This window comes from Apis cerana, linkage group LG11 (genome assembly GCF_029169275.1).
Source record: "Apis cerana isolate GH-2021 linkage group LG11, AcerK_1.0, whole genome shotgun sequence".
In the NCBI taxonomy this organism is placed as follows: domain Eukaryota; kingdom Metazoa; phylum Arthropoda; class Insecta; order Hymenoptera; family Apidae; genus Apis; species Apis cerana.
In genome coordinates, this window is record NC_083862.1 from 14646901 (window position 1) to 14661656 (window position 14756).

General features: G+C 24.4%; 5 protein-coding genes across 13 annotated transcripts; 2 read left to right on the forward strand and 3 right to left on the reverse strand.

Moving 5' to 3' along the window:
• Nucleotides 1-494: 494 nt before the first annotated feature.
• On the reverse strand, nucleotides 495-6082 carry LOC107995798 (DENN domain-containing protein 1B). 7 transcript variants are annotated; one of them, XM_062082329.1, is made up of 16 exons: nucleotides 5716-6082; nucleotides 5286-5441; nucleotides 5046-5183; nucleotides 4831-4966; nucleotides 4686-4739; nucleotides 4354-4611; nucleotides 4158-4259; nucleotides 3831-4058; nucleotides 3578-3754; nucleotides 3432-3464; nucleotides 3060-3114; nucleotides 2804-2987; nucleotides 2596-2728; nucleotides 1451-2101; nucleotides 838-1251; nucleotides 495-732 (listed from the first exon to the last, which is right to left on the reverse strand). In XM_062082329.1, the coding sequence occupies exons 1-15, from the start codon at nucleotides 5730-5732 to the stop codon at nucleotides 838-840; spliced, it is 2736 nt and encodes a 911-aa protein (XP_061938313.1). In that variant the 5' UTR covers nucleotides 5733-6082; the 3' UTR covers nucleotides 495-732. The 7 variants fall into 7 exon arrangements, with proteins under 7 accessions (XP_061938313.1, XP_061938315.1, XP_061938317.1 ...); XM_062082331.1 differs by lacking the exon at nucleotides 3432-3464; XM_062082333.1 differs by lacking the exon at nucleotides 1451-2101.
• Nucleotides 6083-6327: 245 nt separating this feature from the next.
• Nucleotides 6328-7776, forward strand: LOC107995795 (eukaryotic translation initiation factor 3 subunit F). Its single transcript, XM_017053473.3, has 5 exons — nucleotides 6328-6562; nucleotides 6693-6862; nucleotides 6933-7115; nucleotides 7245-7466; nucleotides 7536-7776. Exons 1-5 carry the CDS (start codon nucleotides 6454-6456, stop codon nucleotides 7707-7709), a joined length of 858 nt encoding a protein of 285 aa, XP_016908962.1. The 5' UTR covers nucleotides 6328-6453; the 3' UTR covers nucleotides 7710-7776.
• Nucleotides 7762-9634, reverse strand: LOC107995794 (actin-related protein 10). Of its 3 annotated transcripts, none has more exons than XM_062082337.1 (6): nucleotides 9616-9634; nucleotides 9278-9398; nucleotides 9059-9211; nucleotides 8707-8991; nucleotides 8340-8619; nucleotides 7762-8276 (listed from the first exon to the last, which is right to left on the reverse strand). In XM_062082337.1, the coding sequence occupies exons 2-6, from the start codon at nucleotides 9355-9357 to the stop codon at nucleotides 7941-7943; spliced, it is 1134 nt and encodes a 377-aa protein (XP_061938321.1). In that variant the 5' UTR covers nucleotides 9358-9398; nucleotides 9616-9634; the 3' UTR covers nucleotides 7762-7940. The 3 variants fall into 3 exon arrangements, with proteins under 3 accessions (XP_061938321.1, XP_061938320.1, XP_016908960.2); XM_062082336.1 differs by lacking the exon at nucleotides 9616-9634 and adding an exon at nucleotides 9577-9595; XM_017053471.3 differs by lacking the exon at nucleotides 9616-9634 and having other exon boundaries at nucleotides 9278-9519.
• A 422-nt stretch (nucleotides 9635-10056) lies between these two features.
• Nucleotides 10057-11192, reverse strand: LOC107995796 (26S proteasome non-ATPase regulatory subunit 8). The gene is made up of 3 exons (XM_017053474.3): nucleotides 11042-11192; nucleotides 10815-10887; nucleotides 10057-10735 (listed from the first exon to the last, which is right to left on the reverse strand). Exons 1-3 carry the CDS (start codon nucleotides 11147-11149, stop codon nucleotides 10116-10118), a joined length of 801 nt encoding a protein of 266 aa, XP_016908963.1. The 5' UTR covers nucleotides 11150-11192; the 3' UTR covers nucleotides 10057-10115.
• Nucleotides 11193-11673: 481 nt separating this feature from the next.
• Nucleotides 11674-14683, forward strand: LOC107995793 (elongation factor 1-gamma). Its single transcript, XM_017053470.3, has 8 exons — nucleotides 11674-11816; nucleotides 11943-12092; nucleotides 12336-12399; nucleotides 12475-12617; nucleotides 12842-13144; nucleotides 13226-13522; nucleotides 13634-13786; nucleotides 13909-14683. Exons 1-8 carry the CDS (start codon nucleotides 11805-11807, stop codon nucleotides 14062-14064), a joined length of 1278 nt encoding a protein of 425 aa, XP_016908959.1. The 5' UTR covers nucleotides 11674-11804; the 3' UTR covers nucleotides 14065-14683.
• Nucleotides 14684-14756: the final 73 nt, after the last annotated feature.

Sequence of the window (14756 nt, forward strand, 5' to 3'; positions counted from 1 at the left end):
AAGATCGATTAGCAATTTTTTAAATAAATATTTTATAAAATAAAATATATGAGGTAGAAAACATAGATAAACATAACTTTACAAAAGAAAAGAAATAATTGTTTTTTATATTGATTTATTATAAAGCATTGCCAATATGCGCAACTATTAATTTTAATATATTTAAAATCTAATAATGAATTAATAATTTGCTACTAAATTTGTTTCGATCGATTATTTCTTTTATATATTGATAATTAATTCTGAAAAAATGCAAGTTACTGATGAAAATAATTATGTCAAAAAAAATTTAATTCAAGAACATAAATTACATAACTTTGTCATATTACTACATGTAATATAGTAATATATTTTCTATGATATACATATATAATGTATGTAATGTATATATTTTAAGAATTCATTGTAATAATATTAAACGTAATAATAATATTTTTATAATTAATTTTCTTATAACTATATTTTGCATTTTAATTAAATGTATCGATTGAAACAAACTTCATTTCATTTATTATTAAATTTACAATTATAATTAAAGAAATAATAATTTAGAAATTACACAAAATCAAGTTGGAAAATATTACAAATCTTATTCTGTCATTTCTCGATACAAATGTATAAGATACTATATTTGTGCTACAAAGCCAAGTCATTCTATTTCATTTTATTAATGGCTACGATATTACAATTCATTTACCATTTTACTGTAAACTTCTATTCATAACTATGTTCCTGTAGGCATTCGATAATACATTTATGTATGAATAACAAAAAAAACAATATTAACATTATATACATATATAATTATGATATGTGAATAATAATTAAATTTATTACCTATTCAAATTTTGTCCAATTATTTTGTGATTTAATGGCAGGTGTATTCAGTGTTAAACTGAATGTACTATCGATATTAATACTGCTTTCGGATGTGTTGCATACTGTAGAATTTTTTGACGGTGAATCACCGTTACTTATACTAAATTTATTAAAATCCAAACCATACGCTTGCAATAAATCCATATCGCCGGCATTATCGGAAGATTTTTGTTGTTCATCATTATTTTTGTGCAATGGTTGAAAATAAGGATATAATGGATTACTAAGTCCTTCTCCCATCTCAGGTATATGCAATGATTGAGTCATTTGTTTGGTATTCGTAAATTCAGATGATTTAGAAAGTAGTGGATCAAAATCTTCAGTACTTGTTGTCGAATCTAATCTAATTAAATCTGGCACTTCAGGAGAAACCTATAAATAAGAAAAACTATATGTTAAAAATAAACATTAGATATTCTTAAAAAGAAATTTTAAAATAGATTAAAAAAGAAAAAAATTATAAATATTAAATCAAGAAAAAATAAATGAATAATATATGGTAAAATGATTGTGATGATCGTGAAAAAGCAAATATAGATACATAAAATAAATAATGAATGATGATGTTTACCTTTGAATATGTAGAACAAGATGTATTATTGTATGCATGGGATGGAACGTGACAATTAACAGATAACGATGCATTTGTAGTTTGAAAGACCGGTTGCAAATAGGAAGGCATAAACACTTTACTGGTATCAAAAGGATCATTTTCTTTTAAATAGAAGTCAGAATTATAATTTGGAAAAATATTATCAGTATAAAATGTAGAGTTTTTAGTTGATCTTTCAAAATTATTTTTACATTGATTCATATTTATTTTTCGGGAATATAATGAAGCATCATATTTTGTAAATTCATTTTTAAGAATTTCAGATGAAAAGTTATTTGATTGAATGTTATCAATACATTTTTGTGAAACAGATAAAAGCGATGATTCTTCGCTTTCTTCTTTTGATTTATTTGGTTTCGAGACCAAAGTATTGAATGAAAACATTTTATTATTTTCATTAATTTGAGAGTTTGATATATCATTGATATTTAGCAAAGAATTTGATTGATCAACTGAAGTAATGACAACAGTGGAATATGAACTACAGGATGTAGTTTTTATAGAAGAAGTAACAGTTGGATTTGTAATAATTGTACTAGGTGGAGGGCCGTGCCGTATATGCCCACTCCATGCAGGTCTCAAGCTGTCTAAACTGCGTACTGGTTTCAACTGAAAGTGACGCATGAAACATTCTTTGTTGAATAAAAAAGTGCTTAATACAATTCTTTATAAATATATACTACTTGAAATTAACATTACATTCTTTATTTTGCATGCATATTTAAATAATATTTCAACATTATTATTTTTAAATTATGACAAGTAATTTTTGTATTTATGTAACATTTTAATACATATATAATATCTATATATTATATTATTTTATATTTTAAGTATGTGTTAAAATATCTAGAGATAATACATGCATATTTCAATATACATTTATCCAAAATCATTATCATGCTATTAATGCAAAATATATATAGACATATACATTAATACACAATAAGCGATACTTTTTAATACATTCAAATTAAACAAATATTTTTTTTAATTGAATATTTTTTGCTGATGCTAGATATTTGATATAAAATATCTTTTTATTGAAATTTATATAAGCTCTTAAAAATTATATAGCAAATGAAAATAAAAAATATACTTACTGTTCTATCAACGGGAGGTGTGTTCGGAAATATTACATGACGGAGTTCTTGCATCAAATCAATATTTACTCTTTCTGGCGGAAAATCAGATTCTTCTGGTGAACTAGGACTTAATGGTGAATATTGTTTTCTACTACAATTTTAAAATTATATTAATATAAATTAAATTTCATAATAAGTAATAAAAAAAATCGATACAAAAACGAACCTTGAATCGGTGAAATTACTATTACGTATTCGAAGATCTTTTCTATAACTAGAAGTAGCAGTAAAACCATTTGGAGATTTTGGCGGTGATGAAAAATCAATAGGTCTTCGATCCGATGTAGGTGAACTAGGCGCTGATCTTGGTTGATGGAATCTCAGACTTGTTTCACTTCTGTTTGATCGTCCTAAAAATAGGAAAAATTTTATTAAATTTTTATTTAATATATTTTTTAAAAGTTTATAAAAGCTTGTTATACCTTTCCATTTTAATCCTTTATATACCGTTTTCATATCTTTCCCTTTATCTTTTACCTGCAAATATAATTTTTATATAATTTATAATAAAAATTATAAATTAAAGATGAAAAATTTAGATTTTTAAAAGAAATAATTATATAATTTTAATAATAAAATTAATTTAATAGATAAATAATATAATATTAATGTTATTATTATTATTCTCATTTCGTTGTTTTTGTTAATATATTTTATTAACAGCTACTTTCATGTATGTAAACACAACATATAAGATATATATATATATATATATATATATAACGGAAACTGTGATTAGTATAATTAATAACATATAATTAGAAAAATTAATTTAATTTATACACTAAACTTACTGATTTAACTGCATATTTGACAGCTGGATTGGCCTAAAATCGAAAGCAATCAAAAACACAAAAAATAATTTGATTTCATGTGTTTTAATTTGATAACCGACTTCCGAAATATTTAAAAAGAAAAATTTATTATCAAATTAATGTACCTTGTCTTTTACACTGCGGAAAAATGCAGAGCTTTCTTTTCGCATATTATAAGTCCATTCTCGATATTGCTGCATAAATTTGCTACCAGATTTAGCAGAATAACTGCAAGCCTCCATTTCAAATTCATCAGAAAAACCAAGTCCTGAATTAAGCATATTCAGTCTTTCTTCTATAAACTGAAATAATTATAATTATTATAAATTTATATATTTTAATCAAAATATTTTTAGTAATTTAAAAAAAAATTTTTACTTGTTGAAATATTTGTAATTCCAACATTTTTCGCAAAAAAGGTTGCATCGACGATGGTCTACTTTCTACAAATGCATTCTGATTAAAAGTAATGCTTTGTCCTTGTTCTAATGTTAATGCATCTCTATAACCAGCTGTTAATTGCACTAACGCTCGTAAAAATGCCCTTGATACACCGTCTCCGAGTAAGGCGGATCTATTACGTAATGCCTTTTTCAAGTTTGTCACCTGGGACGAAAAAACTTTTTATTTTATTATTTAAGATATATTTTGATTCTTAAGAATAACATTGTTATTCCACAAATGAAATCATAATTTAATACGAACTACATCCTGAGGTAAAGATTCCAAATCTTGAAATGGAGAGTCTATAATATTAACATCCGCATCTAATATAACTACTTCTCCTAAGTCACTTTTATGTACTCTCTACAAAGTATAATAAAGAACATTAAAAAATTAAGAAAAATAGCAATAATTCTCTTTATAAATTATTTAATTTCTTTTATTATTATTCAAATACCTGAAGTGTTGGAGTAGGTACTCCAATTAAAAACGGCATCGGTGCCAATAAATAATCAATTAGCGATAATGGTAAAACTGGGATATATATATGTTGCCAAATCATAGGATAAATTAAAGCATTGCATGCTTGAACACAAGCACTCAATCTTGAAAGGCGTTTTGAAGTGAAAATAATTCGACGTTCGTACAACATAGAAGCAAATATAATCATCATATTGTGAGCATCAACTGCACTATAATATTCGGTCAAATTTCTCTAAAATCATGAAATTTTTATACATGCAGTTTCTTGTTCAAATTATTTTTTCAAATTAATTTTTTACAACTTACATTTTCAGGTATACTTGGTAATTGAAATTGTTTTGGACTTTGGCAAACAAAATTCTGTAAAATATTAACAATAAAAAAAATATAATGACACAAAAATACAAAATAGATGTAACATACAAAAAAATAAGTTTATTAAATTATTTACCACTTTAGAATTTGGTACAGGAATAGAGATAGAACTACCAGGAATGGGAACTGGACTTTTATATACAGTTTCAAGAAATTTCCATAGTTCTTCTCCAGTACCATTACTCATTAAAGTTGCAATATTATTTAAAAATCTATTTGTAAAAAATAAATTTATATATACACATATAAATCTTTTTAAATTTGTTACATTATAGAATAGAATAAACTAACTTGTAAAATATTTCATGCCATGGAAGTGCACTTAAAATTACTAAAGCTGTATCTGTCTTAGGATCATGTCTACAAAATCCAAAGGTCCATTTAGAATCTATACTGGTGAGCACAAATGAAAAATGCTGCACCATTACACTATAATAAATATAATAATATAATAATATTGCATTATATTATAAATATATTTAATTTTATAATTAATTATATTAACATCAATAAATAATTTTTGAAACTTACTTTTCAATTTCACATGGATATGCAAATTTAGGGACAGATTTAAGTATTTCTTCATCTAAAAAAGAAGTTGGATATTTTTGTAATATCCAAGGTGGTTTTTCTCCTAATGGTGCGGCTATCTCACAGAAACATTCAAAAAGATGTTGTACATTGTCCCTAAAAATATCAATATATATATATATATATATATAATTGTAGTTATAATGCAAAATATATTAATTTAATTTTTTAATTGAAATATATTGAATTTTAATTGAAAAACATTTCAACAATATCTTTTAGGCAGATGTTACTTTCACTTATTTATGTATTACATAAAATGAATTGTGTAGTGAATATAGTGAAAATATAAAAAAAATGAAATAACACATGTAAAATATCCATAAAATAGTTTTTATTATAAAAAGTTGAAAGTAAAAAATTTATTTACCTCAATCTGGAACCCATGATAACAATGAAAAAAAAATAAGTACTTTATATTCTTTTGACGTCTATACGTCATTGTATGTACTACATAACAGTAATGCATTCCATTCACATAAATTTTAATCACATTGTGTACTTCATTATTACATCTTACATTATTTTTATGAGTAATGTGCTTTTTTTTCCTTTTTTTTTTTCACCAAGCAACTTCCACTTATATGTAGTACAAAGTACTGTACCACCTATTATCTTTGACTAGTAAGAATAAGAGCAAGAGCATCTTATATTGAAATTACGCCTATCAAATTAATACATATAATTTCCACAATCATGAATATGTCATCTACTGATTTATAAGTATGTTCTTATTTATGTCATATCATATATAAATTTTTTTTAGCTAGTGTTCTATAAATAATTTCTCATAATTAATAAAATATGAAAATAAATATTTTAAATATCCTATCCTAATTTTAAAGTAAATTTTATTTTAATTAAAAATATATAATTATATATATATTTAACTTCATTTTCTTTTTTAATTACATAAATCTACTATAGATTTAATAAATAATAATTTATCTAGATAATTTATCTAGATAATAATCATTAGTTGAATGGATAAGAAAATAATAATTGTATTCCTCTCTATATGAATATTATTCTAAGTTAAAAAAATAACGTGGTCAATATACATTAAAACTTCCTTTTATCATGTACGATACTTAAAAGTGAAAGAGATATGGCGCTTAACCTGACTGTAAAAGTTCATCCCGTAGTTTTATTTCAAATTGTCGATGCATATGAGCGTCGAAAAGCGGAATCTCATCGTGTTATCGGTACATTATTAGGTAATTTAAAATTTATCATGTATATAAAAGTATGATATTTATTGTAATGTAAAGTTATTAAATTATAAAATTTGACAGTACTTAAGTTTTTTGCTTTACAAGAAAGTTTATTATAAATTAATATATATAGGTACTGCTGAAAAAGGAATGGTTGAAGTTACAAACTGTTTTTGTGTTCCACACAAAGAATCTGAAAGTCAAGTAGAAGCTGATTTAACATATGGAATTGACTTATACGAATTGAATCATAGAGTTAATGCACAAGAAAATATTGTCGGATGGTGGGCAACCGGAAATGAAGTAATTAATATTTTAAAAAATTTAATTTTATTAAATTTATTTTTTAATAAAAATGTTGAAATAATTCTAGGTTACTACTCATTCTTCTGTTATTCATGAATATTATGTTCGTGAATGCAATAATCCTGTTCATTTAACTGTTGATACAACATTAGCAAATACTACTAGAATGGGAATTAAAGCTTATGTATGTGTTCCATTAGGAGTACCTAATGGAAAACAAGGTTCTATGTTCACACCAGTGAAAGTACAAGTATGTAATATATTATATTTTATAAATGATATAATATATCATTATATATATTATAAATATAATATAAATATCTTTAAAATATAAAATTTATTAATAAAAAGTAGAATAAGTATTTTTTTTTTTTTATAGATTACATGTTATGAACCAGAAATTGTTGGATTGCAACTTTGTTCCAAAACTCAATTACCAGCACATGCTCAAATAACTGGTGTAAAAACAGGAGGAGGTATAGAACCAATGATGGATCTTTCTCAAATAGCAGAAGCTAGTGCTAAACTTTCTTCCATGTTGGAACAAGTACTTGCATATGTTGATGATGTGTTAACTGGAAAACAACCACCAGACAACCAAGTATTTAATTAATCTTAAATTAGTAAAAAATTCTTTCTTATATAATTATTATGAATTATATTATTTTAGGTTGGTCGTGCACTTTTGGATATGGTACATTCAGTACCTAAAATGTCAAGCGATCAGTTTGATGAGATGTTTAATAGTAATGTGAAAGATTTATTAATGGTTGTTGCACTATCACAATTGATAAAAACGCAACTTCAACTTAATGAAAAATTAACGTTACTTACAACTCTATAAATATGACGTAATTTCATAAATTCTGTAACACAATTTGTACGAATAATAAACATTTTAAATTTTAAAATTCTTATTTATTTGATAATATAAATTACAATAATATTCGTAGGTTTTTAAGACATTAATATGAAAAATAAAAAATAGAAAATAAATAAAATTGCATTTTATATATATCATATATATATGCTCTTTTTGTTACAAAATAAAAATATTTTATTGAATTAGGCAATTTTAAGTTTCCAAAATGATTAATTCGTCTCTTTGATTATCTATCAAATTGACCCAATCTGGAACTCTATCAGATTTCAAATAATTTTCTTTTGTCAAACATCTTAATGGTAAATCTACAGTTCCAAAGATAGCACCTCCTAACCATGCAGTATAATTAGGTTTGCTAGGTGCAGTGTGAAACATAAATTTTTGAATTTTTAATTTTTCAGAATAAAGATCACTCCTTACAAGATTTAAAAGTTCAGATTTAAGACGACTTGCAAATCCTTTTGTCATTGTTGTGCCACCAATTAAAAGTATATTTTCTGCCAAAACTCGTCTAACATCTATTGGACACTGTAATAAAAATATGTTTTCTAAAACTAATTTTTTTCATTAAAAAATATATCAGAAATATACCTGCATAATAGCATTTAAAATCATTGTAGGTAGACTAAGATTATCATTATCTCTTTCCCATAATACTTCAAATGCTTTTTCTCTAACTTCACCAGGAATATCAATACTTTTAACTCCAGGATATTTAACAAATGGAGGAGGATTAGGAGCTTCTGTTGTTCCTAATTTAACAGATCTTTCCAATGTAGTAACAAAACATGTTCTTACTTTTATATCTTCTACCATTTTTTCTGTTACATCTACATTAGGATACAATTCTTTTAGAGATTTCATCAAATATCTATTATAAAAATCAGAATAAGAGTTACTAAACAAATCATATTAGTATGAAATTAATAAGATATGTATTATAAATTAATTAACTGACTCATGTACAACTTGGCCACCTAAAGGAAGAGCTTGCCATGCTTTTAGAATTGGTTCACCCTCAAAAATTGGAATTAATGTAGCTTCTTTATAACCAACATCCAAAACTAAAGCTGAATTAATACCCAAAGTGCTAATAGTTGCTAAATGGGTAGGTAACAACATTAAGGATCCGATTTCAAAGTGCCTAAATAATACCTTAGCTAATGTATTTCTAAATTGTGTAGGAGATAATAAAGATTCCAAAACGACAATTCTCGCATCCTTTGGACTTAACACAACATGTCTGCATCAAAAGATATAATATTAATACAAAATAAAATAAAATATATGCTAAAATATATGATTTGTACCTGAAAAATAAAGCATGAAGAAATTCGACTAGCAATTGATATAAATCTTCTGTGTTTTTGTAATCGTAAATTCTTCGAAGTTCTTTAGTTTCTGGACATTTAATTTCTGTTCTTATTATACCACGTGGAGTAGGCTCGCCCGCATAACCAAATCTATTTTCAAATTATATGTCAATATATTAAGATAGTAGAATTTTTTGCAAAAATAAATACACATACTTTGTGTATGCGCTACCAATATCAAATATCACCATTTGCTTATTCGAAAGAAATCGAACACCCTCATAGTTTCGTAGCATTTTAAGAGATTCTTTTTTTCTGACACTGTAAGAAATATAACCTAAAAATATATAAGTAAATGTAGCAGATACTTGGTTAAATGATACAGAAATGTATGAGAGAGATGTTCTTAGCGATTTTTTCTTGATTTTGTTCATTTTATTGATTCAGGAAAAAAAAGAAAGAAAAATATTTTTTATTTTTTAAAATATTTAAATAAAAAAAAGTATTCATGTTACATTTTATAATACATATCTAAAGTTTCTAAAGACATATACATATCTCAAAAATTAGAAATTTTTCAGTTCTTGTTATCTCCAGTTTTTAAAAATTAATAATTTCAGTTGAATGGGCAGAAAATATGATTATTATATAATTGTAATTGTATTATATTTAATATTGTTTCAATTATGCTCTTTTTGAGATTTTTATAGTCTGAATTTGTACGATCTTCTATTGAGACTTTTGAATATCAATTATATTCAGGAAAAATTTATATAATATATTAATATAATATCTTCTAATTTTTGAAAAACTTACAATATTGATGAAATATTAAGAAACATAACTCATACTAAAAAATTTCAATGAAAGATCATTATTTCAATTAATATAAGTATTAATATATAATTATATCAAGAAAATAATATTATTTTTTAGGATAATATTATATTTTAGGAAAACAAATTTTAAATAAAATTTAAGAAAGATATAAAATATTCATAATAATTATATGATAAACTTTATTTATCTATAAAATACAGAAAAATACACATAGTTAAACAATCATTTCAAGCTCTCTTGCATAATCAATTGCTAACGTAGCTAAATCTGCACTGGGAATTGGTTCTTCAGTTTTCTTTTCACTTGTTGTATTAAAGTAAAAATAACCATCTTTTGCTAAATTCCAATTCTTTTTTACTGCAAATACTTTCATATCTTCCTCTGAATTTAAATTCAGCATTCTTGAAGCATCTTGAATAGAAATCTTATCATATGCACTCTCCATACATGCTCCAATTTCATCCCGAACAGTGTTCAATAAAATATCAATGAAAAAATTATATGATGCTGCTGGTACATTACCTTTTGCTAAAAATATTTTGTTGTATGAACCTTCCATTAAATATTGTTCTAAGCTTAGAGGATGTCTAATATAAACATTAGATTGTATTTGATCAGAAGGTAATAGTTCTAATTCTGTATGAAATTCAGCCACACGATTTTGAGATAATAAAAATAAAAGATTTAATCCAAGAAGGTGATATTTATATGCAGATTCCATTAATCCTGATTTATAATCAAAATAATAACATTTTAATTGTGCCATATAACGTTCAAAAGAAGGTATATCTTCAGTTACTATACTCCATTGTGCACCAATTTCTAAAATATCACCTGCAATTATAAGCATTTATACATATAATAATAATAATAAAATTTTAGAAAATTTAAAAAATTATATATTAATATTTACGAGCTATAAGCAATTCATTTTGACTTGCTGTGCTATTAGACGTTGGAAGAAACATCAAATGTGTAAGACCAACCTGCGAAAAGTAATTGTTTAATTAATCAATATATTACATAGTTGATACAATGATAATCCATTTTTGACAGACTATATAAATAAGGTTATATATCGTTCATAATGTCAAAAATATTTTAAATAATAAAAAAGTGAAAATTTATTTTCTAGATCACCTTCAATTGATTGAGCAATTCACCACACTTTTTTAAATTGCATGGTGTCGCTGCCCATTCTTCTTTTAAATTTTTGTATACTGGAACAACATCTTTCAACGCTGCCATTTTTGAATTATGATCATATAATATAGGTATATTAGATATACAACATCTTGAAAAAAATAAAAGTTATAAGAAACATAAAAATATAAGTTACATGAAAAGAAGTTACATAAAATTTTTAATTATAAATAAAATATAATAATAAAGATTCAATTTTATAAACTAAATGTATATAATAAATTTATGTATAATATATTGCTGTTTTATATAATTAAAAATTCAATAATAAATTATTAACACTTATAAAATTGTTAAAACATTTAAGAAAATACTTAATAAACAAATTGATTATAAGCAATATTCAAAATATATAAAATTGTTAATGTGAAGTATAAATTTTTATTGATTAGCCAATCGAAATAATATATTTATCCATTGCATTTGATTATCATTAATTTTATATTTTATATTGTAGAGTTATCGTAAAAAAATTTCTGATAATTATCAAATCAAACTGTTAATATTTTTATTCTATCTTTATTTTTATTCTATTAAAATTTGAACTTTATTAAAAAATTTTAAGATATTTCATGAAAGTAAAAGATGCATGCATTGTGGCTACGTCTTAAGGACATACCTATTACGTGTAGGGATTTCATGTACTTGAGAAAAACGATCTTTACCGGCCTTCAACTTCCTCTTCCCGTAGCTGGATATAATGGCGTCTGGAGTAAGTTTTTCTCTTTCAATTTGAACTATTAAACATCGTCATTATGATAAATAAATAGAAACATAAATATTAGCAAAAATGAAATTTAATGTAGAAATCAACTAATGGAGTCTCGATTTATTTCAGACACTTTACACGTATCCGGAAAACTTCAGAGCTTACAAAGTGCTTATTGCAGCTCAGTATTCCGGTGCTCAAATTAAGATTGCAGATGATTTCGTTTTCGGTGAAACAAATAAAACCGAAGCATTTTTAAAGAAATTCCCATTAGGCAAGGTAGAATTATTTCTAATTTTTTTTATTTTCGTTCTTCATCTATATATTTTTCTCAAAGAACCAGCTGGTATATTTTTTATAGAGAAAACAAATAATTTGTATTAAATTAGGAAAAGAACAGAATATAAATTTTCATATTCTTTTTTTATATGTCATTTAAATAATTGTATTATTTTCCCTATTTTTTTGTTTTTAATTATCTTTTAAAAGTTTAAAACAATACATTATGTTTTTTATGTTTAGGTTCCAGCATTTGAAACATGTGATGGAAAGTATATCACAGAAAGCAATGCAATTGCTTATTATGGTAAGTATCATAATTATATGACGTTTAAATAATTGAAATTATATAATGTATAACAAAAATTTTTATTTTTTATAGTGGCTAATGATCAATTAAAAGGCAAAACTGATCTTGAACGCGCAGAAATCATTCAATGGTTTGGTTTTGCAGATTCTGAAATTCTTCCAGCTAGTTGTGCATGGGTGTTCCCATTGCTCGGAATTATGCCATATAATAAACAGGTACAAATAAAATTATTTTCATAAATTCTCCTTTAAAAGGCAAAAATAATTTAATATTATAATTATTTTTGTAACTCAAGGAGATATATAAATATTGGCACATTTATTAAAATACATATAATTTTTACATATGTATTAAATGATATGCATACAAATGTAAATTATAAAATCATGTAGTTTATAAAATCAAAAGTAATAAATCATTTTATGATTTAAAATTATAGAATGTAGAACATGCTAAAGATGATGTAAAAAAAGCATTGACTGCCCTCAATTCTCATTTACTTACACGTACTTACTTGGTTGGAGAACGATTGACATTAGCAGATATTAGTGTAGCCATGACATTACTTCATTTATATCAATATATTCTGGAACCAAATTTACGTAAACCATATCAAAATGTAAATCGATGGTTTCAAACAGTCATTTATCAACCTGAGTCAATGGCTGTAATTGGTGCCTTTAAATTAGCTGAGAAAACTCTTGAATATGATCCAAAAAAATTTGCAGAAACTCAAGGAAAAGTGAGTATTATATTTTTCATTTTATAAAAATAGTGTTATTTAATATTATAAGATATAAAATATAAAATATAACATTTATAGTCTTCAAAGAAAGAGAAAAAAGAAAAGGAATCTAAAAAAGAATCAAAAGAAATAAAGGAATCTAAAAAGGAAACCATTGAAGATTTAGATCCAGCAGATGCTGCTTTAGCTGCTGAACCTAAAACTACAAATCCTTTTGATACATTACCTAAAGGTAATTTCGATCTTGATGATTTTAAAAGATTTTATTCTAATGAAGATGAGGTGAAGTCCATACCTTATTTTTGGCAAAAATTCGATCCGGAACATTATAGTATTTGGCTTGGAGAATATAAATATAACAATGAATTAACAAAGGTAAAATAAAAATGTTTAAATAAAAATAATATAACATTATATATCTATCATATTTGAATACAAATATAATAAATTCATGTTATTTATATATCTTTTATGTATTTTGCATAGGTTTTTATGTCTTGCAATCTTATAAGTGGAATGTATCAACGATTAGATAAGATGCGAAAAGGTGCATTTGCCAGTGCTTGTCTGTTTGGTACAGATAATGACAGTAGCATCAGTGGCATTTGGGTTTGGCGAGGACAAGAACTTGCTTTCACGGTTAGTGCTTTTAATCTTTTTAATACCTATTATATATATATATATATTTTTTAAATATTTTTATTTAAATATTTATTTTACTTTAATAATTTAAAATAACAATAGTATTTTTTTTTAAACAGTTATGCCCAGACTGGCAGGTAGATTATGAATCATACAGTTGGACTAAATTAGATCCAACTAAAGAAGAAACAAAACAATTGGTTCAACAGTACTTTAGCTGGACCGGGACCGATAAAGAAGGACGTAAATTTAATCAGGGAAAAATTTTCAAGTAAAAATTTGCCATATGCTTATTATTAAACAGAACATTTCGTTTACATGAAATAAACGTAAAAAACTGATAAAATATTATCAAATTTTACATGCAAACCCTTAGAATCCTGTACTGAAATAGGGTGATTTTCAAAAAAGAACAATGTTCCTTCCCATAGGTTTCTATTGTCTAACTTGATGCTTTTATTGTTTAAGTTTATGTCGTGTTTAAAATATTATTCTAAAATTAGTTTTAATGCACATTTTTCAGTATTTGGATTTATTTTATCATACCAACATCATATGAACATTGCTAATTTTTAATGAAATATGAATGACATAATATTTACTTTAGCATATATATTCATAGAAATTTTTCTTTGATATAGTTGCGTTAAATTATTTAATTTATAAATTGTTTTAATATGTATATCAAACAAAAATAATTTATTAGAATTAAGAAGTTATCTTATTCATTTGTTATTGTTTAATAAAAAAGCATATAGCATGATTTTTGATAGAAACAGAAAATTATAAATACATTTAGCACTTAAGTATGCTGCTACACGTACTATAATTCATCTTCCATATACTAATTTGTGTGAACTATAGTTTTAAATATAATGCATATTTTTACAAAAATGAAGTTGTTAATTTTTTAATTATACTACAATAAATTTCTATTATTTTCTACATTTCACACACTTTATATGAG

What these genes read in the sequence shown, in the direction of transcription:
- LOC107995798 (XM_062082329.1), bottom strand. An exon ending in TATCCATGTGAAATTGAAAA is followed by an intron (nt 5,184 to 5,285) that starts GTAAGTTTCAAA and finishes TATTTATTATAG; the next exon opens with TGTAATGGTGCAGCATTTTT. An exon ending in TCCGCAGTGTAAAAGACAAG is followed by an intron (nt 3,465 to 3,577) that starts GTACATTAATTT and finishes TTTCGATTTTAG; the next exon opens with GCCAATCCAGCTGTCAAATA.
- LOC107995794 (XM_017053471.3), bottom strand. Translation starts at nt 9,495, where the DNA reads ATGAACAAAATCAAGAAAAAATCGCTAAGAACATCTCTCTCATACATT. An exon ending in ATTGGTAGCGCATACACAAA is followed by an intron (nt 9,212 to 9,277) that starts GTATGTGTATTT and finishes ATTTGAAAATAG; the next exon opens with ATTTGGTTATGCGGGCGAGC. An exon ending in TTTTAAATGCTATTATGCAG is followed by an intron (nt 8,277 to 8,339) that starts GTATATTTCTGA and finishes TTTTTATTACAG; the next exon opens with TGTCCAATAGATGTTAGACG.
- LOC107995793 (XM_017053470.3), top strand. An exon ending in ATAACAATGAATTAACAAAG is followed by an intron (nt 13,523 to 13,633) that starts GTAAAATAAAAA and finishes TATTTTGCATAG; the next exon opens with GTTTTTATGTCTTGCAATCT. An exon ending in GACAAGAACTTGCTTTCACG is followed by an intron (nt 13,787 to 13,908) that starts GTTAGTGCTTTT and finishes TTTTTTAAACAG; the next exon opens with TTATGCCCAGACTGGCAGGT.
- LOC107995795 (XM_017053473.3), top strand. Translation starts at nt 6,454, where the DNA reads ATGGCGCTTAACCTGACTGTAAAAGTTCATCCCGTAGTTTTATTTCAA. An exon ending in TCACACCAGTGAAAGTACAA is followed by an intron (nt 7,116 to 7,244) that starts GTATGTAATATA and finishes TTTTTTTTATAG; the next exon opens with ATTACATGTTATGAACCAGA. An exon ending in AACAACCACCAGACAACCAA is followed by an intron (nt 7,467 to 7,535) that starts GTATTTAATTAA and finishes ATATTATTTTAG; the next exon opens with GTTGGTCGTGCACTTTTGGA.
- LOC107995796 (XM_017053474.3), bottom strand. Translation starts at nt 11,149, where the DNA reads ATGGCAGCGTTGAAAGATGTTGTTCCAGTATACAAAAATTTAAAAGAA. An exon ending in AATTGCTCAATCAATTGAAG is followed by an intron (nt 10,888 to 11,041) that starts GTGATCTAGAAA and finishes TACTTTTCGCAG; the next exon opens with GTTGGTCTTACACATTTGAT. An exon ending in AAATGAATTGCTTATAGCTC is followed by an intron (nt 10,736 to 10,814) that starts GTAAATATTAAT and finishes TTATAATTGCAG; the next exon opens with GTGATATTTTAGAAATTGGT.